The sequence below is a fragment of the Tachypleus tridentatus genome, chromosome 6 (genome assembly GCF_004210375.1).
Source record: "Tachypleus tridentatus isolate NWPU-2018 chromosome 6, ASM421037v1, whole genome shotgun sequence".
In the NCBI taxonomy this organism is placed as follows: Eukaryota; Metazoa; Arthropoda; class Merostomata; order Xiphosura; family Limulidae; genus Tachypleus; species Tachypleus tridentatus.
In genome coordinates, this window is record NC_134830.1 from 158775968 (window position 1) to 158801792 (window position 25825).

Here is a 25825-nt window from a genome sequence, read left to right on the forward strand (position 1 = left end):
TGTCAATACAAAAAAATTGTTACTTATCTTTAGCTAAAGTTGTGTCAATAAAGATATTGTTTGTTAAATATAACTAACAAAAACAATAAAATATAACAGATTTAGCATAATGTATTATGACAAGTTATAATTACTAATTATAACAATTATTTGCCAACTTGTCAAAGGTGTTTACACCCTAACACTTGTTGTTGTAACAAATGGCTGATTAAATAGTGTTTCAACCATTGCTGTGTTCATTATATCCAGCCAGATTGGAAAGCCCTGTATTGAAGGAAATCTATCATCAGTAATGGGTATGACAAACAGTGCGGTTGAACTACTAATATTATGTATACTTTAATTCTTAAAATACATAAAGGAATATACTGAGGATGTAGAGATAAAAAATATAAGCCTAAAATAATGTTTTATGACAAGTATAATTAATAAACCACATAAAAGTTTAAACTGAAAACTTATACTGACATATAACATCAATAACACTTTGAAGAAATTACATTTAAATATATGTTGAATTTTCATACTTATATTAATGACAACAAACAGTGTTTTGAAAAAATCATTGTATGGATAAACAATATTACAAACATCCATGACACAGTCATATACCAGTAGAGATATCTGACTAATTTTACCGATTCATACAAACAAAATTAATAAAAACATTATACCTCTGCTCTGCACCTCAAGTGATAACTGTTCTACACAGAACTGCATTGCTAACACAGAAGATTCTTCTCTAAATCCTTTTGCTAGTCCTTTGTTGCTTTTACTGTAAGATTATTGGAAAATGTAATAACATACACCATTTTAAAAGCAAATTAGCTAAACAACAACAAAGAAAATTATTAAATATAGGTAGTGATGAAGAGTTTATACAACTATAGGTTTTAATTCAAAAAAATTAAAGATCAGCTTGTATTCTAACTCTGAATGTAACCAAGACCAAACAAACAGAAGATATTCTTTTTTTTTAAATAAGAACTGGATTATTACAATAAAATGTCAGCCATAGAATAATTCAACTTCTCAAGAAATAAATCAGAAGAGTTGACATGTACACACTAACAGTGTGTCTTTTAACAAAATGTCTTCAGTTAAACAAGAGCTGAATTAGTTATAACTGCCTTTCTACCACCCTATGTATATGTATACACACAGAAATAGAGATACAACGACCAAAATCTATTACAGTAATACTTGGTTTTTGTTTGTCCTGAAAATGTTTATGCCCCATGAAACTTTTGATAAATTACTGGAATACTAACAAGGCACTTGAGGTCTCCTCCAAATCAGGAACAAAAGGAACATGTTCTCCAGTAGAAGACTTCCTAGCTGAGCTCACAAAAAAAGCAGAGTTGGTCACAATGTCAAAACACATTTTCAGAGCTTGGACCTGTTGATGCAATAAAAAAGTTCCTTAAGAAAGAAATCTACTTAACTTATTGCTATAACAAACTTAAAGTTAGTTTTTTATACCATCCTTATGTCATTGCTATTTGGGTTTAAAGTGTTCTTTTTTAGTTTTTACACTACATTGCTATCTGTAGTTTATAAGTTTGTTAAGTTACTATTCAAAGTTTAAAGTAAATGTTTAGTTTCTTTGCTACATTTCTGTTCAAAGTTTCAAGATAGTAATTAGTTTGTTCTCCACAAATGCACGAAACATTTAAATCAATATTGTGAGGTGAGGTACTTAATACCAAGTTATAGTTAGCTTACTCTACCAAGTTATAGTTTGTTAAAATACACCAGGCTACGTTTAATTTACAAGTATAGCTGAATGGCAATCTCCTGCTGTCATTTTGGGAACCATACTCAACTAATCTTACAGTTTGAACACTGGTCAAACATGACTCTGAGTGACAAGTTGTCTTATAAAGAAATAGCTATCAAGAGTACCTTTTGTTCATTGATGTGAAAGGTCAGTTTGGGAAGAGTACCAGATAATGTCACTGCTGGAAAGTGAGGATCCATAGTGAAGAATAACCTCCTACAATGAAAATATATAAATCTATAGGTTAGTAGGTCCTACCATATGATGACATATTCCTACCATGGTTTATTTGTTTGTCATTAAGCAAAAAAACTAAACAATGGGCCATGTGTGCTGTGCCCATCTTGAGTATCAAAACCCAGTTTTTAGCATTACAAGCCTTCAGACTTACTACTGATTCAGTGGGCTATACCATATCGAGACCAGAACATATTTCTTAAAAAAAAAAAAACAATTATTGTGATAAAGCATCTTGTTTGTTGCCAATTGTCAAACTGTTTTATGTAAGTTTGTTATTAATTCTGAAATAAATGAATGTGGAAACAATGTTTGGTCACTGTCGTAATACAAGGGCCTCATAACTAAAACATGTAAAACTTGTACTCTTTAATAAATATCAGTTAGTCCTTAAAATCACACTGTTGTTTGTGCCAATTAAAATTAATTTTATATGTATGTTTAATTGAAACTACCATATGTTTGAAATAAACAAAAGCAGCACTTTAACATCAGAAAATCAGTCTTTTAACCAATAAATGAACCACACTTTAAAATATTCCCAACCTTTCAGTCTGAAGAGAAATGGAAAACCTGTCGACCACATGCATGGCACTAGTCCCTTTCAGTTGGGCAAACTTTCTATTATCCTTCACCCGACCAACCAGGACTTGCATATCACTCAGCTCTAACGTATATCTGGTACAAGAGGAAACAAGTTTGAGTACATGCTTACAGTACACACATTAATTTTGATTATTACAATTAAACAATCTTTTGATAAAAAGTTATTTTTTTACAAGAGAGTTGCAAACTCTCTTGGTTAGCCTTAAGATGACCTAAGGAGGTCGAAACATTGTCCTACACCTGGTTTTAGTTAAAGTTTTAATACCCAAACAAGCCGTTTTGAGAATCAGATCTCAGCAAATTTTAAAAATTCTTTAGTTACAAAACCTATACTATGAGAAACAGATATATAGTACTTGGACAATGCAGACTCTCGTTGTATGTGTAATAGATGAATATCATGATTAACCTCTTTTATCACATGATAAATCAATATCATGATTAACCTCTTTTGGTACATGATAGATCAATACTGTAATTAACCTCTCTTGAAGAAAGATATATCAATATCATGATTAACCTGTTTTAGCATGAAAGACTGTTATTGTAATTAACCTACTTGGAATACAATAAATCAGTATTTTAAACTCTCTCTCTTATTTGTATCACTCAAGCAGAAAGTTACTGAACATTTGTAATCATGAACTGACACATTTGTCTTCTTACTTGTATATTAAAATATTTGTCTTTAATAATCCAGAGATTACCAGTTAGTAACATAAACACATATATTATGTGCATATATAATCATAGAAAAATGTTCCTATACTATATAGGTGTAGTTTCCAACTGCATCTTTAACAGTAGATATTTATAATATTTTACATGAATGGCTTCAAAACAATGTATAATAAACATATAGCTTCCAAAGAAATTATTAACTCTAACAGTAACAGAATACAAGTACACTTACTTTTCATACATATAATCAAGCAAAGATGCTTCTGTTTGAGAGTCATAAAGTGACTGCCCCACTGCCTGATTTTCCAGGGTGATGGAAAGTGGTTTGTCTGTTTCTTCTACTCCATTTTCTGGGGGTGTTGAGCATGGTGTCTGGAAGTCTACACAAACAAAAAATACAAAAAAGTTATAATTCTGAAAAAGTCAAAAGCAGAATGAATTACTGAAAAAAAAATTTAAACAATAATTGAGCCAATTGCATTATTCAAAGGCATGAGGTGAGAAAACGGCAAGTTTTAACTACGTAGCTTCAGTAACACAGGATTCCATGTTTATATACTCAATAAAAAATTTGGTTATATCTTTAAAATACATACAAATAGTGAGCAAATCATTGGCTACTAACTTTTCATTTAATTGGTACTGAAAACAACCAAGTTTTTTTTTTTAAATTAAGAGAGGTAACCCTATATCAGGAGTTTCACCATAACTATGTTTTCTTTCTCAGTCGTTACACTTCATTCTGAAAATACTTCACTGACTAACCTAACGTTTTCAAAACTACTCAATCGTAAGAGTTTCAAAATGAGCTACCAGAATTTGAGTATATTTTTTTTTGTTGGTATCACTTAAAATTAAAAGTAAGTGCATACTATATAACATTTAAATTACAGCAAAACTAGTATACCTGCTATAATGCAACATTTTATAACTCACATAAACAATTTATTTTTTAGCACCAGAATTGCTATAATGTGCTGCGTTATTTGAAGTTATGTGGATTTTAGTTACAAAAGAGTTTTTTAATGTGAAAAACATGCAATTGTCCTGCAAAAAAATTATACCACTCCTGTGAGAAAGGTCATGCATGTGAAACCAGAAGAAGCATTGACACCATAATTTCTGAACATAAAAGATATAAAATGTGGAAATCAAAATATGCCATTTTTCTTTATACGAGAGACTCTGGCCATCAAATCAATTGGAAATCAACATGAATTTTTATAAAAAAAAAAAATTAGATAATTACATCAAAAGAAAAAATAATCGAAATTTGCCTGATCAAAAGTCTGTCCAACTTCAACACCTACCAAGGTTACCAGGTTACCTTAACTTCCTGAACTCTTGTGTGCCCTAAGGGAATTCCAAGAACAGCAGTCATGCAAGTGTTTGCTGACAGATTTTTTCTGCCAGAAGACAACGTAAGACTATAAAGGATGCATGAATGTGTTGAAACCAGTTTCTCTGATTTCAGACCTCTGACAATTTGTTGTAAGTGGTTTGTACCATTAATATAATCGACTTTGAAGGAAAAATACTTTTGCATTATTGCATTGTTTCTATGGGGAAACCTGAATATTACAACATGCATTTGTATAATGTGTCATTTTTTATAGGAATGCACTCTTCATGTCACAACAGGAATACCTGTATTTCTGTTATAAATAGTTTACATCATACAAAACATCAGATAGTTTTTAGTTTCTGCTTAAATATCAATGAAACATTCACCTTCATCATCAGACTCTTCAATTTCTTTATCTTTTTCTTTCTTAAACTTTGAAGATGCATTCACAAAATGAAGTCTTCCTAAATCAATCACAACCTAGGAAAAACGTTTCACTGATTCATATACTTGAAGAACATACAACTACTAGATTCTCTATTTTTCAACCACAAAACACAAAGATTCGTATAGGTTTTACAGAAAGTTATTCATGTATAATATAAATAGTGGAAACAGAAATTACTGTTACTTACTCACAACTGTTTAATGACCAAAGCATAACACACATTTGTTGGGCAAAACTTTATTAATTAAAATAGAACAAAAAAACAGACTTAATCTACAGCAGCACTACCGCTTCGTTTTCAGAAAGAACTCAGCATTACAAAAAATAAAGTTTAAAACTTCCACCATTCAATTAATTTAAACTTAACAGTTATCATTGAAAGATTTTGTCCTTAGAAAATTGACATAGAATTATTTATTGATATATATGTACAAAAAGCTGTACATATGGACACCAGGCCTCATTCCATTTCTGGACACCCAACTGTATAACACTTTTTATTAATAATGGCTCACAACATGCATTATTCAAGATAGGCCTAATATTGATGCGTGTTTAAAAAAAACAAGAAACTCTTACAATATTTTGGAAAAGCATGTAAAAATGTTGACAAAAGAAACCCAAACATATAAACCACAAAAATAAGAACAGAAACAAATTATTTATGCTCTAAAATATAAAATAAAATAGTAGCACAACTAGAGATAAAAAGAAATAGAAAAATAAAACTGCTTTGTAAGAAAATATAAAACACACACACAAACTATTTTAATGGCTAATTCATTTATTTTTTAACATAAAGTACATAACTAATTTTTTCACAACTTACCAATTATTGATGCATTCAGTATTTTCTGGATTTACTACACTGGAATATTCATTTTTCTTTTTATTACTAGCAAACAGACCTGAAGGATTAACTTACTAACTACAAGCAAGATTTTTTTTAACACACCTACCTACAACATCTTTCCCTCCATAAACAAAAGCCATCCTTAAATCTTACCTAACAGACCATAAAAGTACCTAGTACATAGAATGCAGTTTTAATTCAACTAAGTTTCAAATCCAAACCCTTCACACAACAGAAAAGTGCTCTAACAATTAAGTTCAAGTTTTGACCCACTAGAATGGCTGGTAAGGCACTTACCAAGTTTAATGCATCCATCATAACTGGAGCCCCCCCAAATTCAGTTGTTAAAACCTCATAATTTCCTCTTTATCCCTAAATAAGCAAATATATTTAAGTGTTTGCTACATGCTTTTGTTACTTGTAAAAAGGAAAAATTAAGCACATGTTTAAAATAACTTTAAAAACTCAGTCAATCTATTAAAAAAAAACCTTCAATTTAAAATAAAATACTCACCAAGACAGCATTGTGATCAAACAAGTTTTCTGGAATTACTACTTGTGGAGCTGATATATCAAGTTGAATATCCCATCTTGTCGCCTCTAGCTAAAATAACAAGGAAAAGTTATGTATACGTTTTTTTAACCTAGTTTGAAAAATATCTGAATTTTAAGTTTCACAAACATCACTTCTTAATATTCAGGCTATTCATTACATAAGCCTTGAGGAACCTTGTAGACTTGAGTAAACATCTTACTACTTGATATTCTAATTTGTGTTCTTATTTGTAATTTATAAATTCTCATTTCCTTTGTCTACTCATGCAAAATGTTTCTTTTGTCATTTAAGACTAATTATCTAGATACCTGACAATTAACAAAAACAGCCACAATTTCTAGGTTAACTTGCAGATGACCTAAGAAAGTCATAAACGTTGTTCTGCACTTTATTTTAATTAAAGTTTTAATTCCATACCAGCAATCTTAAGAATAACATTTTCCTTCAAGTGGGTTTCTCATAATCACATAACCAATTTGTGGCTTGTAGGTTAATCATAAATAGAAGAAGATAATGAAAATATTACTTTTGGACAGTTGTTTGAATAAAACTGAGATAACTGTATCGAATAACATCTATTTCATTCACTTTTTTGATGGCATGTTTGATGTTTTCTTACATAAGACTTAAACTACTCTGGGGTAAAGAGGAAAGTTTTAGCATCATTATTTCAGTAGAACAAAAACATGTTTTTATAAAAACTGTAACATACAACTCTCTGTTCTCCTTCAAATATCTGATCCAATCGGTGCCTGAGTTCAGCTTTAGTTTGTTTTTTCAACATTTCATACTGACTCCTGGCTACTGCGCTCAGTTTGAGACCTTCTGATTGACTTTTCAAGTTCTGCTTGTGGTGTGACAGTGAGAAGAAGTCCACTACTGTATTAAGGGCTTCAGGATTATAAGTGAGCTCAAATGACTGAGATGTAACCAAAAGCCTAAATCAAAATTACACAAGAACTTTTAAGTGTCAGTTAGATGTTCATACAGGTACACATTTAGAATTATGTTTAACATCAAAGATGAATTTTATAAACTAATAATTAACAGTACAAGGACGAATAAAAAACTTGGATAAATAACCTTTGGTTAATTTATCCAGGATAAATTCCAGTTTGGGAAATAAAATCAGTGTCTTCAATGAGCTAAAATACCGAATTATATGCTGCATATTGCTAAAATAAAAGTTTTAATATATCATAAAACAATAATGTCCAAACTTAAGTGATCTTAAACTTAATACAGTACATGTATATTGACCTTTATTTCATGTTGAGTAACTGATCTATTTACAAGTATGCAGTATGTAAAGCAGTCACCTACCAGCAGGCTCAGAGAAATGACCAATAGGTATAACAAATGTATCATAAAAGAAGTTAAGGCATGTTATATCTTGTGATAATCCTCCAACAGACACACACACACACACACATTAGTCAAAAATAGTTTTTTTCAGTACATACTGTAATAAAATTTTCCAAAGATACACTTGAAGAACTTAACCAAACATGCGTAGAATCTGTCCATCGGCCCAACCCTATATATTGTGATGGAATACTGATTATAATTCTCAATTTTCTCAGAGCATCTGCCCAAAATGTGACAAGCTGTTAGTAAAATGTACATCTGTTATACAAAAACAAAGCTATGCTACTAAAGTACTTGTACTGGAGATTTATATGTGAATTAATACTGTCTGATGGACTCAGACTCTTAAAAAGTTAAAAATCAAAGATGACATTCAGGTGTAGATTATAAATGCTTATCCATCATATAGGTCGTGCAATCTTTGGAAACCTTTAAAATGTGTACTTATAGTCTCTTCAACACTCACCTCCACCACAAACTGAAATTAAATAGCAAGATAGGGTAAAATAAGTAGCTGATAACTGACACCAAGTGCATAATACCAAGTGGAACAGCATTCAGTGAAAAGTAATGGAATGTACACACTAATCCCACACAAACAATGAAACTAACAGAAATAAAAAATAAGTAGCTGATAACTAACATCAAATACATAATACCAAGTGGAACAGCATTCTGTGAAAAGTAATGGAATGTACACACTAATCCCACACAAACAATGAAACTAACAGAAATAAAAAATAAGTAGCTGATAACTAACATCAAATACATAATACCAAGTGGAACAGCATTCTGTGAAAAGTAATGGAATGTACACACTAATCCCACACAAACAATGAAACTAACAGAAATAAAAAATAAGTAAAATAAGTAGCTGATAACTGACACCAAGTACATGATACCAAGTGGAACAGCATTCTGTGAAAAGTAATGGAATGCACACACTAATCCCACACAAACAATGAAACTAACAGAAATAAAAAATAAGTAAAATGAGTAGCTGATAACTGACACCAAGTACATGATACCAAGTGGAACAGCATTCTGTGAAAAGTAATGGAATGTACACACTAATCCCACACAAACAATGAAACTAACAGAAATAAAAAGTAAGTAAAATAAGTAGCTGATAACTGACACTAAGTACATGATACCAAGTGGAACAGCATTCTGTGAAAAGTAATGGAATGTACACACTAATCCCACACAAACAATGAAACTAACAGAAATAAAAAACACTTGTATTTTATACAGTCAAATACTAACTAAGTGTGATTTGTTTGTTTTCTGCAGGATTCTTTACACAAGAGTCATTTTTATAGTCATTCCTAGTTCTGAACAGAGATTAGAAACATGACCTGGCAGTTACAGTGCTCTAGCTACAACCTGCAGTAGTGCTGAACAAGCTTGCCGTTTAGAGTTTCTACAGTGCTCTAGTTACAACCTGCAGTAGTGCTGAACAAGCTTGCCCTTTAGAGTTTCTACAGTGCTCTAGTTACAACCTGCAGTCGTGCTGAACAAGCTTGCCATTTAGAGTTTCTACAGTGCTCTAGCTACAACCTGCAGTAGTGCTGAACAAGCTTGCCGTTTAGAGTTTCTGTCAAGTCCATTTACCCGAGTGAGAAAATTAATGGCTAACACAAAACACCTAATCAGCCAGCCCCAAAACTGGATAAGATTAAAGCTGAATGAAGTATAGAGCTACGTCAATGAGACAACAGCACAAACTTGGACAATAACATTAAAGCCAAGTAATAATACCAGTTATTATATTTCAAATTGTTTCATGCTAAGTACCCAATACTTTAAGTAGAAAGATCTGCTGTTTTAAAACGTAATTCCCTTTTTTTCAATAAAAATAGCCATATTTCAGGATATTTTATACAAACATATAGCTGTAACTCTTAAAAAAAACACAAGTTCTTTTGGTAATTTTAGAGACCACGAATTATGAGTTCAGTCAAAAACTGGGTGTTTAACCATAATCAGAGCTGTGTTGAATTTTCTAAACCTGTTTAATATATTTTAGATACAGGGCTTTAGGGCCTGTTTTAGTCTTTCACTATTGCACAAGTTCAAAATTTAGTACCCCATAAATAAGGGGTATACCCCTTCAAACATTTCAAATTTTAAGTATCAGATAAGTAATGAAATATTAAGAGATCTGTCTGTTTATTTACTATGTAACAAAAATCTATAAATGTAATATTAAAAGAATGAAGTAGTGACAAAGTTACTTTAATAGAAGATTATCATCTTTTGTAAAGAGTGACAAAATATATTCACTGGCTTTCCTATTCAAACAAATATGTTTTTGCACATGTCAATGAACCTTTCTTCTTATCTGACTTGATTCACATAAATGAATAAACATTGTAATTACATATACTAAAGAATTAATCCTGGATTGTTGCTTTTATCAGAAATATAAGAGTAGCAAAACATTATCTACGTTTAATCATTTTCAGACAGAATTCCACTGAAACATACAAGCTGTAAATCAACCTATGCTTGTGATATTTATTAAACAATCAGCCTAAAATAGAGTCACAGAGAAAATAAAATCCAAAAACTAATAATACAAAAGATATGCTTCACTTGTGGACAAAATGTCAAAATGTTTTACTTTTCGTTTTGTTCTATGAAATTAAAAGTTAAATACAAAATAATTCCATATAACCTACAATTAAATAGTAAAATAGTATACTATTCTCTCATATTATAAAAATTATTCAAGTTTTATAAGACTCTGATTTATTTGTTGTTTTTACAAAGTTTATCAAAATTAGAAACAACTGATTTTGGTGCAAAAGTAAAATGTTAGCCCTAATATATATATAATTACTGTTCATTTGTTGAATTTTAAAAAACTACTTGATGCCAACTTAGAAGTGATAGACAAGATGAAAGACTGTTAGTCCACACTACCAACTCTTCGGTTAATAAAAGATGAATTGAACATCACATGATAATGGCCCTACAGCTGGAAGGATGAGTATCTAGTGATGGGATTCAAACCTACAACCCATGCTTTACAAAGCAAGCGCCCTAACCACTAAGCCATGCTACACTTCCATAAGACCTGTTACTGTTGTTTAGAAAAACCAAAAACAATATTACTACACTTGTCAAAAAAAGAATGCAACAAGTGAAATAATTTTTTATCATTGCAAACATATTTAAAACAGTATTATGATTTTCATGATAAAATGTCTGGTATTCTTGTTTTCATAATTATTACACTTAAAACCTTTCCCAAAATTCACAACAGAAATAATAGAAATTCATGGAATTAAATTTTAAGATTTTGTTGTAACTGTTTTATTTGTAACAAAACACAGCTACAGTGATTCCAGCAGAAATAAAAAGTTTTCTCATCTGTGTTGTCATTAACGTAATACTAGTTATTATTGCTCTAAATACAAGTGCTAAATTGAAGTGAGTTTAAATCATTTCTTTTCAAAATATTTCAAAAATGTGCAAGTAAACAGCATTTTCTATAAATAAAATTTTTTGTATGTTTTCTGGAAGTTAATATACCAACATTTTTTGAACTACTTTCAATGATTATTGATTTAAACAAAGTCTGCAATTACCACATAGTTGTATATTAAACCTTGAGAAACAGTGTAAATTGCTTCTGTAAATCGGTTTCTTTCTGCTTCATAATTTTGAAATCAGATAATAAAAAAAAATCACCAAAAGCTATTGCAAGGTTACCAATATATTTCTTGTACTCACCTTACATACCTAAATTTACGACAGATAATACAATGTTAGGAACCATACATTAAGAATTGTAGAAACGTCATGAAAAACAGCATACAAAATATTAGAAATACGGTTGCATTTTTACTCCTATTAGTTCCAAAACAATGAAATATACGTTACTGTAATTTACCTAAATATTCATCGTAAACTGGAATTTTTAACCTGAACTGCCCTTTATGCACAAGTCGAATAAGCCTGAGGTTTTGAGGCACCCAAGGTTCTGGTACAGATTTCCCTCATTTTAAATTACTTACCAGAAGGAAAGCAGCCAACAAGCTGCACCCACAATAACAAGGGTTTATTTCAGTTCCTTGAGTTTAATACTAGGAAAAATTGTGATATTTTTATATAAACTCACAGCTGAAAAAAAATGTTCAACACACTAGCCACAGAATTAAGCATCGTCTATCCACCAAATCAGAGAAAAGCGAGCAATGTCTGAAATACCTTGGAAATAACCTAATGCATTAAAACACTGTTTATTCTCTATGAAACAGTTGCAAATGGTTGCATATGACAGGAAAAAAACAGTAACTGCTTGATCAGTTATACAGCTTACTAATCTCTTGTCATCCAGAATTGCATTTTAGTAAATTTAGTATCTGGACAGAAAAATTTATTGTGCTGATTGAACTGTATTATTGGTTTTCATTACCTGTGATCTGCTAAAGACCCAAATGGTTTCTTTTCATACACCAACTGAAACAGTGGTTCTACTGTTGAAACAGTTTGTTTTAGACTAGCAGCTGAAGAAAAACCTGAAAGACGTGCGTAAGATGGTTTTGTCACCACAGTTACTCCCAGAGATGAAGCAGACTTGGGAAACGAAAGCACAACTTCCTGAAAATCATGGAATTACACATTTAGTAAATAATTCTTTTCTACACTTTTACGTGCATATAGAACAAAAATTAAACACGAAATAAAGAAAGTTTTACCACAAGTTTCCACACAAAGAAAAATTTCTGTAAAGCCCAAGCACTACTGTACAAGAAACATTTAATAATTCAATCTTTGTAACCACTTTTTTAAAATTATTGCAGTGTAATAAAATTCCTGAGAACATCCTATTTGCGCTTCTTCTTACGAAAATATAATCATAAATCACAAAAAATTTATTTATTAATTACAGCTCACTTTCAATACAATCTTCCTTCAACTATACAGAAAGTATTAAAGGTTCAGCAGTAAATTATTTTTTGTTTAACGTATGGTTTTTTTATGTTCAGGTAAAAATTTATAATGTTTAAATATGCTCCAAACTACAAAGCATGTTTTAAAAATGTATTATAAACTTTAAAGTATACTACAGAGCATACTTTAAAAACATATCTATTAACTGTAAAGTATGCCTCAAACTACAAAAGTACTTGTAGGTTTTCCATACCATGTACATCATTAAAATGATTTGTCAGTTTAATCAAGTTAGGCTTATTTCAAGATCACCTCTCACAAGATCCTCAAGCAATAAATTAATGTTTTTGATAAAACATGGAAATGCCAAAATTCAAAATTCTAACACACCAATCAGGATATGTCCAGGTCATGCATATTAATAGGATTTCCTTTTACCTACATCATTTACTTTATGTAACATATATAAGTAATTACAGTATAAGAATAGAATAATACGTTACAAGTGTCTGGATCATACATTCCATCCTGATACCCAGGTGACACATTATAGAGATATTATCACGTTATATCATGTCTCATATTACGGTATGTTTGACTAAGATACAAACTAGAAAATCAGAATTAAAAGTGAAGATTCAAAATAGAAAAATTTATTTTCAGTGAAACCAAAGTCAACAAATATTTACATAACTCAGGATGACTGGTATGGGTATTCCTTCTTGATGACGAGAAACCCACTTGAAATAAAAATGTATCTCAGAACGGCTGGTGTGGATATTAAAACTTTTACTGATAAAGCAGAGAACAATGTTTTGACCTTCCTGGATTATCTTCAAGCTAACAGGAAGATAATCCAGGAAGGTCAAAACATTGTTCTCTGCTTTATCAGTAAAAGTTTTAATATCCACACCAGCCGTTCTGAGATACATTTTTATTTCAAGTGGGTTTCTCGTCATCAAGAATTGTTAAAACTTGTTCAACTTTATATTTTATCAATGACAGTTTTGTAAGTACAATATTTTATCATGTATTTATGAATAAATACTAACTTTCAATTTGTAAGAAACACACCACATGATGTAATAATGTTTACCTTATTTTGTGGCATAACCACACATGGGAATATGCTATTTGTGGTAACTTTGTCATGAAGATACAAAGCTCCCAGTTTTAGCTCGAACAGAAATGAGCCTGTACGTGGTCTTGTTTCTATACAAGTCTTCACATCTGAAAATTCTAGTTCCATAAGAGGTTTGTAGACTTCATGATATTGTGTTAGACTTTGAGGTGTAACAGTTGAATGAGACACATTACTGCCCAATAATGTTAATGTTCCATAATGCAGACAGAAGTTTAATTTGGCAAAAACTGTGTCTCGTTTCAGTAAAGTGTCATTTTCCACACTGTCAAGGGCATCCAAGATTTCTTCCTCTACAATGTACAAGAACAAAAATCAAACTTTTGATTATTCACCTCTTTTTATTTTTTAAATCCTCATTGTTTTTAGTGCAAAACTGCATAATGGGCTGTCCACTCTGTGGCCACTACTGGAATCAAAACATGAATATAATCGTTACAAGCTATAATATCTACTAGTGAGTCACCAGAGGGCAAATCTTAAATGAAACTTAATTTCCTGTACCTTTATATTATTTAACCTGAAAATAATAGTGAATTTTACTTTTTACTTTATACAGTGTGAAGCCATAACAAGTGTACAGTAAAAATTGATTTAAATTTCACATTTCTGGTTGTACTTTGGACAAAATAATCACTAATAATTTTGTTATTCTTAAAATAGGGCACTGTTTTAAACTTTCAGTTTGATAAATTATTAAAAATGTAACATATTAGCAAAAAAAGCAACATTTCAATGTCCATTGATGCTAATAAATACCACACTTTAGCGAAATTTCAATACGAAGTGACACTAATTAATATCACACTTAAAATAAATTTCAATACTTAAAAGCCCTACCTATTTTGTTTTTCAAGATTTCTGCTTCAGTTTGGGAAGATGTAGAAGACATTGTTGATTTAGAGCTGCCAGAAGATGTATCATCATATTCTTCAGTGTTTTCAGATATTTTAGTTTCTGAATACCATCCAGTCCATGTAGGAAACCATCCTTGCAAAATACCTTGCCCTCGGGAATGTGAAACTTGTTCTTTCTAAATGCAAGTTAATAAAACTAAACTTATCAAGAACTGTACAGCTTATAAAACTTAGATACTCTCTGAAAAAGACACACATTTTATTAAAAAATGGCAAGTTACAACATAAAGCATAACTATCAGTTTTATTATCAAAATCATTCAAAGTAAATAACTACATCCACTTTCCAGTATTTTTACATTTTTAACCTCTTTACTTTAACTGGATCTGGTTCAGTAGTCACTAAATGTAATAATATCAGCAAATAATTACGATATGCACAATAATTACAACCAAAATCCATAAAAATGTCCATAGGAGGTACAGCAAAAAATCTAACACAGTATTCACAGTAATTTAAGGAAAGTGCATCACATTATCTACAATAAGAACAACAAAATTCATTGTTATGCTCTAGCTCAATAAAAGTTAAACTTTTGTTCGTAATGATCATTACATTTAGTCTGACAAGTGAATAATGTTTTGTTGAATTGAACCAAAGACACAACATATACCCAAAAAATATCCTACACTGTAAGTCTTAAATATAAATGAATCAAGTTCCATTAAACTGAGATTTTGAAAGATGAACCTTTCTTCTCTTGGGACAAACTGAAGAAGAAAATTCACCTTTCAAAAACACTTGGGTTAAAGTTTGTTTTTTTTATTCACTTCTGTCAAGACTTCTCGAACCTACGTTTTCTAACATCACGAGTGTTAAATATAAAATATCCAAGGCCTGTATTTATTTGTTCACCTACTTTACTTTATAATACACATACTTTAATAAATTTTAATATTAAAACAGAAATATTCAACTTTGGCTTTCTAAAGGAGCCCTAACGTAATTATTCAGTTCCTTGTATTTCAGTTGATGTTATAAAATTGTTATAAACGAAATTCTCCAACCAACCTGTTTAATCTTCTCTTCAGCAGTAACATTTTCAAAAACAAGTTCTCTCAGTGTACACAGTTCTTCAAAGTTCAAATCCCGTTCTATGTTGTCCATTTGATTCTGAAATGTATGTTAAAAACAGCATTTAGTTTATACAGAGTAATAAATATAATTAATAAATCATAAGGCTAGAAAGTTTTAAATAATAAATAATAACCAATCATGTTCACAGAAAGACATTAACTGATTAAATATTGTGAGGTGCCGTTACATGTAATATGCACATCTGTAGAATTTTCAACAAAATTGTTTTCATAAAATGCTATAAAAAATTATAAATGATGACAGTAGATGGAAATTTATCATTTTAAAACTAGATCAGGACAACTAATCATCAATGTTCCCTCTAATTTTTTCAATCCATGTACAAAATGAACATTTTTCATGTGCACCAGTATCTAGACAATGTGCAGATTTTTTCTTTTTTTTTGGGTGGGGTCAAACCATCAACCCTCTTTGGATCAGAACATATATTTGCAATGTTATCAATTGCTTATTTGGGCTTTAAAAGCCTATCAATTTCCAGGATCATTAAAACTGTCAACAAATCAAGACTCTTCCCAATTACTGAGGATGTGAATGACTGAAATAATCAAATATGCAGCACTTGAGTGGTTATTATGCAGCCACACAGGTCAGAGGGAACACTGCTAATCTTTACTCACAAGAAAATAAATGGTTTCATACCTTCATTGTTGTTGTTAAACTGCTTGGCTGTGTCAAATGAACATGATAAATTTTATAATATTCCACATTCATTCTTGCTCTTTTTAGCACAAAATCCCAAGTATTTCTTTGGTTTCTCTGTCTTTTAGATTCCATATAAGCATTTATTGCATAATCCCACCACGCTTTAGTGCTAGAGAAACATAAAGAGTAAGTTATGTTTACATTAGCTTTTGTTCAGGAATGAAAACAGGTTAATCAGGTGTAAAAAACAACATACGGTAACAACAAAATCAGTAAAAGTGGAATCCCGAACTTACATTAATAATAGCATTACTCTGAAAATAAGCAACATTGATAGAAAGTTAGCTTGCTGTTATAAACTCATATCTAGAAGTTTAAATTATGTGAAAAACACTAGTTCAACTAATAAACCTACTACAGTAAACCAAAAGATTTGGCTTTGAATAAAGTGGGGACTGTAAACCATAAAAAGTTTCATAAAAAATAAACTAAACCTGTAATGTGCTTCTGCAACAAGTTTGTTTAAAAATGTATAAACAACTGTACCTGAGTCAAAATGTATAAACAACTGTACCTGAGTCAAAATGTATAAACAACTGTACCTATGTCTAAATGTATAAACAACTGTACCTATGTCTAAATGTATAAACAACTGTACCTATGTCTAAATGTATAAACAACTGTACCTATGTCTATATCTTGAAACCAATAATAATTTGAAAGAGCTGTAGAAAAATTTATTCTTGAATAGCACCTTATTAAACAATGATTATGCTACAACCTTTAACTTTGTTGAAAAAGTTGGTGTCATGGTGTGCATGTCACAATCTTTTATAGAATGCCATTCCCTATGGTGTTATGCATTTGATGTCCGAGTAATTAACTATTCATTTTTATCCTATACTGCTGACTTAGCAATAAGTCATGGGAAAGGAGAATAAATCTAGATACACAGAAATGCTGAAAAAAAATTATACAAATTGATCTTGGATGTTCTGGAAATTATGTAACTTGTATAACAGATAAAAATGTTTATATTTTTTACAGGAACATCACCTTGTACTCTGACTTGTCAGAGTCACATCGAAGTCGTCAATTCAAATACATAAAGTGCAACAGCCTCTGTAACACATTTTTTGTGTAAAACAGATTTCCACATTTTATTAAAATTTTGACACATTTCGTGTAGATACACAAATATAGTAAATCCAGAATTATAGCCAATATTTCCTCTCCAATATGAGTTCAGTCATAATTTGGATAATATGATGATGGAATTAAAATTCATTTTGTGTCCTGCGTTTTCAATCAACCTCAGTGCATTATGTTTGTGTTTATTCAGGAAAATTATTCACTCAACTTCTTTCTTATCATTTATCTAACTACTGTATGAAGTTACCAAAAAAAACTTGCTACTCACTATCACTCATTCCTATTATAAAGATAAGTAAAAATTTGTCAGTTTGGTTTGGTTTGCTTTATTTTGAGTTTTGTGCAAAACTACACAAGGGCGATAATAATGCCCCATGGCTGAAAGGGCAAGCATGTTTGGTGTGACACATATCTGAACCTGTGACCCTCAGATTATGAATCAAGTGCTTTAACCACCTGGCTATGCTGGTCCTTGCATCAGTTAACATCTGATTGAGAACATATACTAATGTGACATATTTTATTTCATTCTCGTAAAAAAAGAGAGAGAGAAAGTATTAGAAGAGTAAACATTAAACTATCTTGATGGTAACACAAAAGAACCTAGGATATAACTAATTAATTATGGTAAATGTTTTGAAAAAAGAACACAATATTTACAAGAAAAAAAAGATGAGTAATGTATATGGTTACAAAAAGCATACTTTTCTTTCACAGAAACCTTTGGTTTCCATTTTCTGTACTTCCAAGTTGTATCCAAGTAGTCAAGTTCTCTGGTACAATCTACCATCTGTTTATATTGCACCTGATTAAATATTAATAACAATATCAAATGTTTGCAACAATCACATTCAGTATAAGAAACATAAGTTGCTGTTCATTAGGCTTACCTAACCCTATTTTCAGGACAAGTAAAACTGCATGTGTTTTTCTTTCAAAAAGTAAATGTAAAGAACAAGTACTAACACTTTAAATATGAATTTCCAGAAGTTAACTCTGTGAAAATATTTTATTACAGTATTCACGTTTGTAACAGATGTCTATACTACTGCAGTTACTTCAGAAGTAATACACAAAGAAAGCACAAAATATGACAGCATAAGGTTTTCTTAAGTGTGTATTTCTTACCAATTAACATACATCACAGCTTAATTAATATTAAATTATGCCTCTTAACAAATTTATCCTTTATACAATGTCCTCCTTTCCAGGACTAACAAAACTCTCCAATTTATAGTAATAAAACATTCATTTTGAATCAACTGGTAATCTTAAAAATTAGGTTCCACAATAGTTTCTTCTTCTAAAACAGTTTAGTTATCACTATGTAATTAAGCTTCAGTAACTGCATAATGACAACAGTTGAGAATTTTTGATCAGCTCTTTACAGAATGGTGGGGTGTTGTCGATTTTCCGTGACTTTTACTCTCTCACAGTGGAGATATTTAACCAAACTACATGAAACTTATTTAATAGTATCAAGTTTTACATACGGAAAATCATGTATTTAATGTACTTCTTTTATATTGTAAAACTTCCAATATTTTATTGTGAAAGGACTTAAAAAAAAACTTCCTTTCATTTTAGATTTTGTAGCTGATCAGAAAGTTTAATTTTTTACATACAATCAGCTTAAACTTAACTGATAACCATTATCCTACTTATTTTAATACTTATTTTACCAACTGCTGTAATTATCATTTCCAGCTATTAACTGTAAAATTGTGAAAGATAAAGATTTATCAGTGACCTACCATAGTTGTTAATCTAACTATGCTCACCTGACATTCTGTCATGGAAATGAAAGAAAACTATTTGTGTGTGGCACGTGTATAAAAAAAGATACAATTTACCACAAAAAAGTTTAAGTATTAAAAGAATACCAAATAAATTATAAAAAATGTCAAGATATTAAGTTTCTTTCCGAGTCCTCCTAAACTTTCCGTTACATTCATTCATTCACATGTTCAAGTGGTCACCTTTCCACAAGATCAGAAACTACTTCATACACCACTTTATTTTCTCTGTGCAATATTATTTATTACTTCCCTATAACTAATTCAAAGTTGTCCTTCATTATTGATTGTTCAAATGCTGTTACATCATGAAGGTCTGTAGTAATAAAACCTCAAACAGAGAAGGAAAATCATATGAAAAATAAGATATGGCTACATGTATTCTAACAAATGACAGTTTCTTAGCAAATGAGAACCTATGCTTTGGGATGGGCAGGAAAACAAAAATGAACAAGTACATTGTTTACAGGAAAAACTCTTCGAAACTATACATAAAATCAAGTTGGAACATTTCTTTAATGTTTACTTCCAAATTACAAGAAAACAAATGTCAGAACATCAATTTTAAAATGTACTTGAGTATAGAATTAATATGTTTTAATTTAAATCTGATACACAGGTGTGTACTTGACACCTAAACAATGCTCTGAGGACCAAAAAACGTTAATCAGATAAAGCCAAGATATGATGTAAGTTGAGTGTTTTTAATTAACTAGGCAAAACTAATAGACATAATAGACAGCCACTAATACTTTCCTATTTCAACAGCACAGGTTTAAAGTCACAGAAATAAACCTTTGGAAATGAGTGAACAATTCACCAAAATCTTGGATACGTACCTCCGTAAGAGAAAGAGGGATCTTCCCCAGCTGAAGATCACACACTAGACGAGGAGTTGATTTTGATCTAAGAGGTTTTGAAGAGCAGTTTCTCAGAAGCTGAGCTTTAGCACTTACTGGTGCTAAGATGAAATCATGAGGTTTTATAGATTCAGAATAGGTTTTGCACCGGTCCATGTGGTTTGACATGTTTTCCTGAAATTATATGTAAAACACTCAACATAGATTTTGGGAAAATTTTTAAATGTTGTGTAAATATACAATTTTAAATTGGTCTTTCAGATTTTACATATTCTAATGAAATTTCTCTATAAAATTATCACTGATCTGTTCAACTTACCTCTTGAATTTGATATTTCATTACATCTGTCAGTTTTATAGCAAGATATGTACAGCAGTATTGCAACCTATTAAAAGCTTTAAAAAACTAGGAAAAGCCATAAACTCTCTCTACAACAAAACAGAATATTCCAACCTGTCTTTTCTCTTTTCTTATCATGTCCATACTATGTTTTGTTTGTTTTAAAACAAAGCCATGTTGGGCTATCAGCTATGTCCACCACAAGGAATCAAAAGATTAGTTTTTAACAAAAGCCCTTAAATTTACTGCAATTCCACCTGAGGAACCATGTACTTCTGTCATGCTGTCATTGAGCATGTACTTCTGTCATGCTGTCAATGACCATGTACTTCTGTCATGCTGTCAATGACCATGTACTTCTGTCATGCTGTCAATGACCATGCACTTCTGTCATGCTGTCAATGACCATGTACTTCTATCATGCTGTCAATGACCATGTACTTCTGTCATGCTGTAAATGAAATGTGGAAATAAATTTAAATAAGCAACATATATTGATACGATAATTCCTTACAATAAGATCAGCAATGTTTTGGTGACCAATCATCATAGCACTAGGATCCCAGTAGAAGGACAGGTCATCTAGCTGTAACAGTTTCCTCATTGTATCTGTGCTGCTACTCGAAACAAACTTGGCAGTCTAAAAAAATATTCCAAGAATTTCACTTAAAATAGATGTCATCCTTGTATTAACTTATCAGACAAGTTGCACATAACCTTACAGTTAAAAACTAATAATAATACTCAATTTGTCCAATTCCTAACAACAGTTGTGGAAAAATCAAAATAATACTTTGCAACTTCATTTATTTTGCAATTTAAAAGGTTTTTTTTTTAAATTGACAAGAGAATTAGATATAAAACTATTTTCAGATATGAATTAATATCTTACTCTAGAATTGCAACTCTATTTTATCTCCGATTCATAATGAAATATGGGTTTTATTGTTTGTTTGTTGGTTGTTTTTTGAGCAAATCAACATTGCACCATATACTGTGTTCACAACAGTGAAACAAACCCTTCATTTTACCATCCTAAGACTGTAAATTTATCACTGTCCAACTGGAAGACCAGGTTTTATATACACTACAGTAAACATAAAAAGGGGTCCCACATAAATTACTAATGTTTTCTTACAGTCAAGTTTTATATTGCAAACTCACCCAGTTTTCATCTGTGCTTTGTGCCGATAAGTTACGTATAATGAATCCACATGCAAATGGCGCCTCTGGGTTTGTTTGGTCATCTTCATAACGTACATGAACATCTTTGATCTTTAACTAAAAAACAAACAAATTTCTGAAAGTAGTGCATGAAGAAATTTACACATCAGTACAGTTCAGCTACACCTGATTAGTAGAGTTCAGTTACATCTGATTAGTAGAGTTCAGTTACACATGATCAGTACAGTTCAGTTACATCTGATTAGTACAGTTCAGTTACATCTGATTAGTACAGTTCAGTTACATCTGATTAGTACAGTTCAGTTACATCTGATTAGTACAGTTCAGTTACACATGATCAGTAGAGTTCAGTTACATCTGATTAGTACAGTTCAGTTACATCTGATTAGTACAGTTCAGTTACATCTGATTAGTACAGTTCAGTTACATCTGATTAGTACAGTTCAGTTACATATGATCAGTAGAGTTCAGTTACATATGATCAGTACAGTTCAGTTACATCTGATTAGTACAGTTCAGTTACACATGATCAGTACAGTTCAGTTACACATGATCAGTACAGTTCAGTTACATCTGATTAGTAGAGTTCAGTTACATCTGATCAGTAGAGTTCAGTTACACATGATCAGTACAGTTCAGTTACACATGATCAGTACAGTTCAGTTACACATGATCAGTACAGTTCAGTTACATCTGATTAGTACAGTTCAGCTACATCTGATTAGTACAGTTCAGCTACATCTGAGTAGTACCATTCAGTTACACCTGATTAGTAGAGTTCAGTTACATCTGATCAGTAGAGTTCAGCTACATATGATCAGTACAGTTCAGTTACATCTGATTAGTACCATTCAGTTACATCTGATTAGTACCATTCAGTTACATCTGATTAGTACAGTTCAGTTACATCTGATTAGTACAGTTCAGCTACATCTGATTAGTACAGTTCAGCTACATCTGATTAGTACAGTTCAGCTACATCTGATTAGTACAGTTCAGCTACATATGATCAGTACAGTTCAGTTACATATGATCAGTAGAGTTCAGTTACATATGATCAGTAGAGTTCAGCTACATCTGATTAGTAGAGTTCAGCTACATCTGATTAGTAGAGTTCAGCTACATCTGATTAGTAGAGTTCAGCTACATATGATCAGTACAGTTCAGCTACATATGATCAGTACAGTTCAGCTACATCTGATTAGTAGAGTTCAGCTACATATGATCAGTACAGTTCAGCTACATCTGATTAGTAGAGTTCAGCTACATATGATCAGTACAGTTCAGCTACATCTGATTAGTAGAGTTCAGCTACATCTGATTAGTAGAGTTCAGCTACATATGATCAGTACAGTTCAGTTACATCTGATTAGTAGAGTTCAGCTACATCTGATTAGTACCATTCAGTTACATCTGATTAGTACAGTTCAGTTACATCTGATTAGTACAGTTCAGCTACACCTGATTAGTACAGTTCAGCTACATATGATCAGTACAGTTCAGCTACATATGATCAGTAGAGTTCAGCTACATATGATCAGTACAGTTCAGTTACATATGATCAGTACAGTTCAGTTACATCTGATTAGTAGAGTTCAGCTACATATGATCAGTACAGTTCAGCTACATCTGATTAGTACAGTTCAGTTACACCTGATTAGTACCATTCAGCTACATCTGATTAGTACAGTTCAGTTACACCTGATTAGTACCATTCAGCTACATCTGATAGTAAAAACAACACATCACCCTGTGACTTTTTTCCCATTGTACTTGAATACTATAATCATAAGTGTTTTCAAGCAACAAATCAAACGGATATACTCTTTCCTAATTTTTAACCCACTTGCACAGATACGTGACAAATAAATCAATTCATAGTGTTAATATATTATCTTCTCTCCAGTTAACTCAATGTGTTATTTTCGAGAGAGCTTTTGATATGAATTACTAATAAAAGTGTCTTAAGGATTACAAAATACAAGCACTTAGGCAAGTTTCACTTATTAATTACATTTTGTTTCAGTTTTATACTTGAGCATGGGAGATTGGAGAGAGTGTGAAAGGTGTAAGAATTTGTTCCATTAGGTTTTATTTCTGCTACGAAAGAATAAACTATTTTATTATCAGTGAACAGTTAATTCTGAAATGTGTCTATCGTGGCTTACAAACAGCTTCAGTTTTGATGCACTTGATCAAAACACATCGACACTGCTTCAGAACAAAGCTAAGTTAATAACAAATCATGAACCAATTGCATCAATTTGGATTGAACCAAACTAAAAATATTTCTTGTTTCTTCACTTTCTAATACTCCAAACTTGAAGACCATGCTTCTATATTTTACAGTTCAGGTTTATATCATTTGAGTAGTGTTTCTGACTAGCATATGATAGATTCTTTGCTTAAAAAAACAATTTCTCCTACAGATCACTTACTTGGAGATTTTCAATGATATTGGTAACTAGTGATGTTCCATATGTTAACCAGGAGCTGTACGATGAGGCATAATATGATTGCTTCTGCTTCGATTCCTGGTCTGCCTTCAAGGAAATTAGTTAAAAATGTTTTTAATATAATGAATGATAATGTACCATAGTTTAAAATTTTAATATACAATTCAAAAATCAGTTTTTGTACCTTTACCAACTTGTTTAATAATATCTTGTCTTACCATCATTTCAGGATAATTTTTTGTATGGCTGATTCAATTCAGTTTCAAAAAGAGATTATTTTATTTATCACAAAATTTAAAATAATTTATCCCCCCCAAATATAATTAATCATAGTTATGTCTGCTTCCAGTAGCTTGTAAGAACATAAAACATTTTATTTTTAACATCCCAATAAATATATTTCCTTATATCTTAACAAGTTCATTTGCAATTAAGCACAATGCTACACAATGAGCTATTTGTTTTGTTCACACCATGTGTACCAAATCCCAGTATTTAGCATTATAATTCAACTGCTTTATCACTTTCCCACAAGGGGGCATTTGAATAAGAATGATTTTTTGTTGTTGTTCTTGGTACCATAATAAAACACAACTCCAAGTATCTGTATTAAAATAAATATTATAGCTAATCCTCAATCAAAGTTCAAAATACAATTATTTGACACAAACACCCATTGATTTAAAATTAAAATTATTGCAATTGTTTTGTTCTTATTTTCACATTTGAGTATGACTTACATTTTAAACTATTTAGGTTTTCTGTCGTGAGAGTAACATCCCATCTCTTCACAAGACATTATAAACTGAAATCCACTCAGAGAGCTCATATGTTGGCTCTACTACCTCCAACAAAAACCTGTTTGTTTATACCAAATTTAGTATGACGAAAAAATTATGTACTACCTTCCACTTAGCTTCCAAACCGTCCAGCTGAGACAACTTCCTCTGCTGAGCAATTTGTTCTTCCCTTTCTTCATCATACTGTACACAAATGAAAAATAATTGCATCACAAAGTTGCATTTACTATTATATCACCACCTAAATGTACTATCTGAGTATTTATTTCTTATGCCTTGTTCTCTTTACTATGTAAATCTTTACAAATCTCCCATCAAAATACACCAGTTACAAAGAGAACAAAAAATAGTAGCCATGATAGTAATTTCTGCTAAACTCTAAACTTAACATGTCAAGTTTGAAGGGAAACTTATTTACCCCCCTTCCAGCTTCTATAAATGTAAAGCAAATAAAAGTCTGATGTATGCAAAATAGAAAATATTTAATTTTGAAAGTTCACTGGCTTTGTTTTAACACAAAACTTATGCTATCATTAGTTCTAGAACACCTTAGATCAAATCCCAACTAAAGTATCACCACAAAAGAAACTAAGGCCTAACTACCACCAACTTATGTCACTGACAAATATGTGACTGGGTTACTGTGCTCCAATCT

The 25825-nt window shown here is 31.1% G+C and overlaps 1 protein-coding gene across 1 annotated transcript in view; it reads right to left on the reverse strand.

The window, feature by feature from the left end:
• Positions 1–25825, reverse strand: part of Vps13D (vacuolar protein sorting 13D) — a 145462-nt gene that overhangs the window by 112520 nt on the left and 7117 nt on the right. The window contains exons 5-23 of the mRNA XM_076503042.1: positions 25276–25353; positions 24353–24457; positions 21894–22010; positions 21244–21369; positions 20369–20563; positions 18438–18538; positions 16579–16750; positions 15850–15951; positions 14761–14953; positions 13876–14213; positions 12301–12485; positions 7219–7444; positions 6465–6554; positions 5036–5129; positions 3537–3684; positions 2564–2695; positions 1906–1996; positions 1272–1399; positions 675–775 (exon numbers count right to left, since the gene is read on the reverse strand). Coding sequence (XP_076359157.1) covers positions 675–775; positions 1272–1399; positions 1906–1996; positions 2564–2695; positions 3537–3684; positions 5036–5129; positions 6465–6554; positions 7219–7444; positions 12301–12485; positions 13876–14213; positions 14761–14953; positions 15850–15951; positions 16579–16750; positions 18438–18538; positions 20369–20563; positions 21244–21369; positions 21894–22010; positions 24353–24457; positions 25276–25353 — 2722 coding nt within the window. The remainder of the gene's footprint in view (positions 1–674; positions 776–1271; positions 1400–1905; positions 1997–2563; positions 2696–3536; positions 3685–5035; positions 5130–6464; positions 6555–7218; positions 7445–12300; positions 12486–13875; positions 14214–14760; positions 14954–15849; positions 15952–16578; positions 16751–18437; positions 18539–20368; positions 20564–21243; positions 21370–21893; positions 22011–24352; positions 24458–25275; positions 25354–25825) is intronic.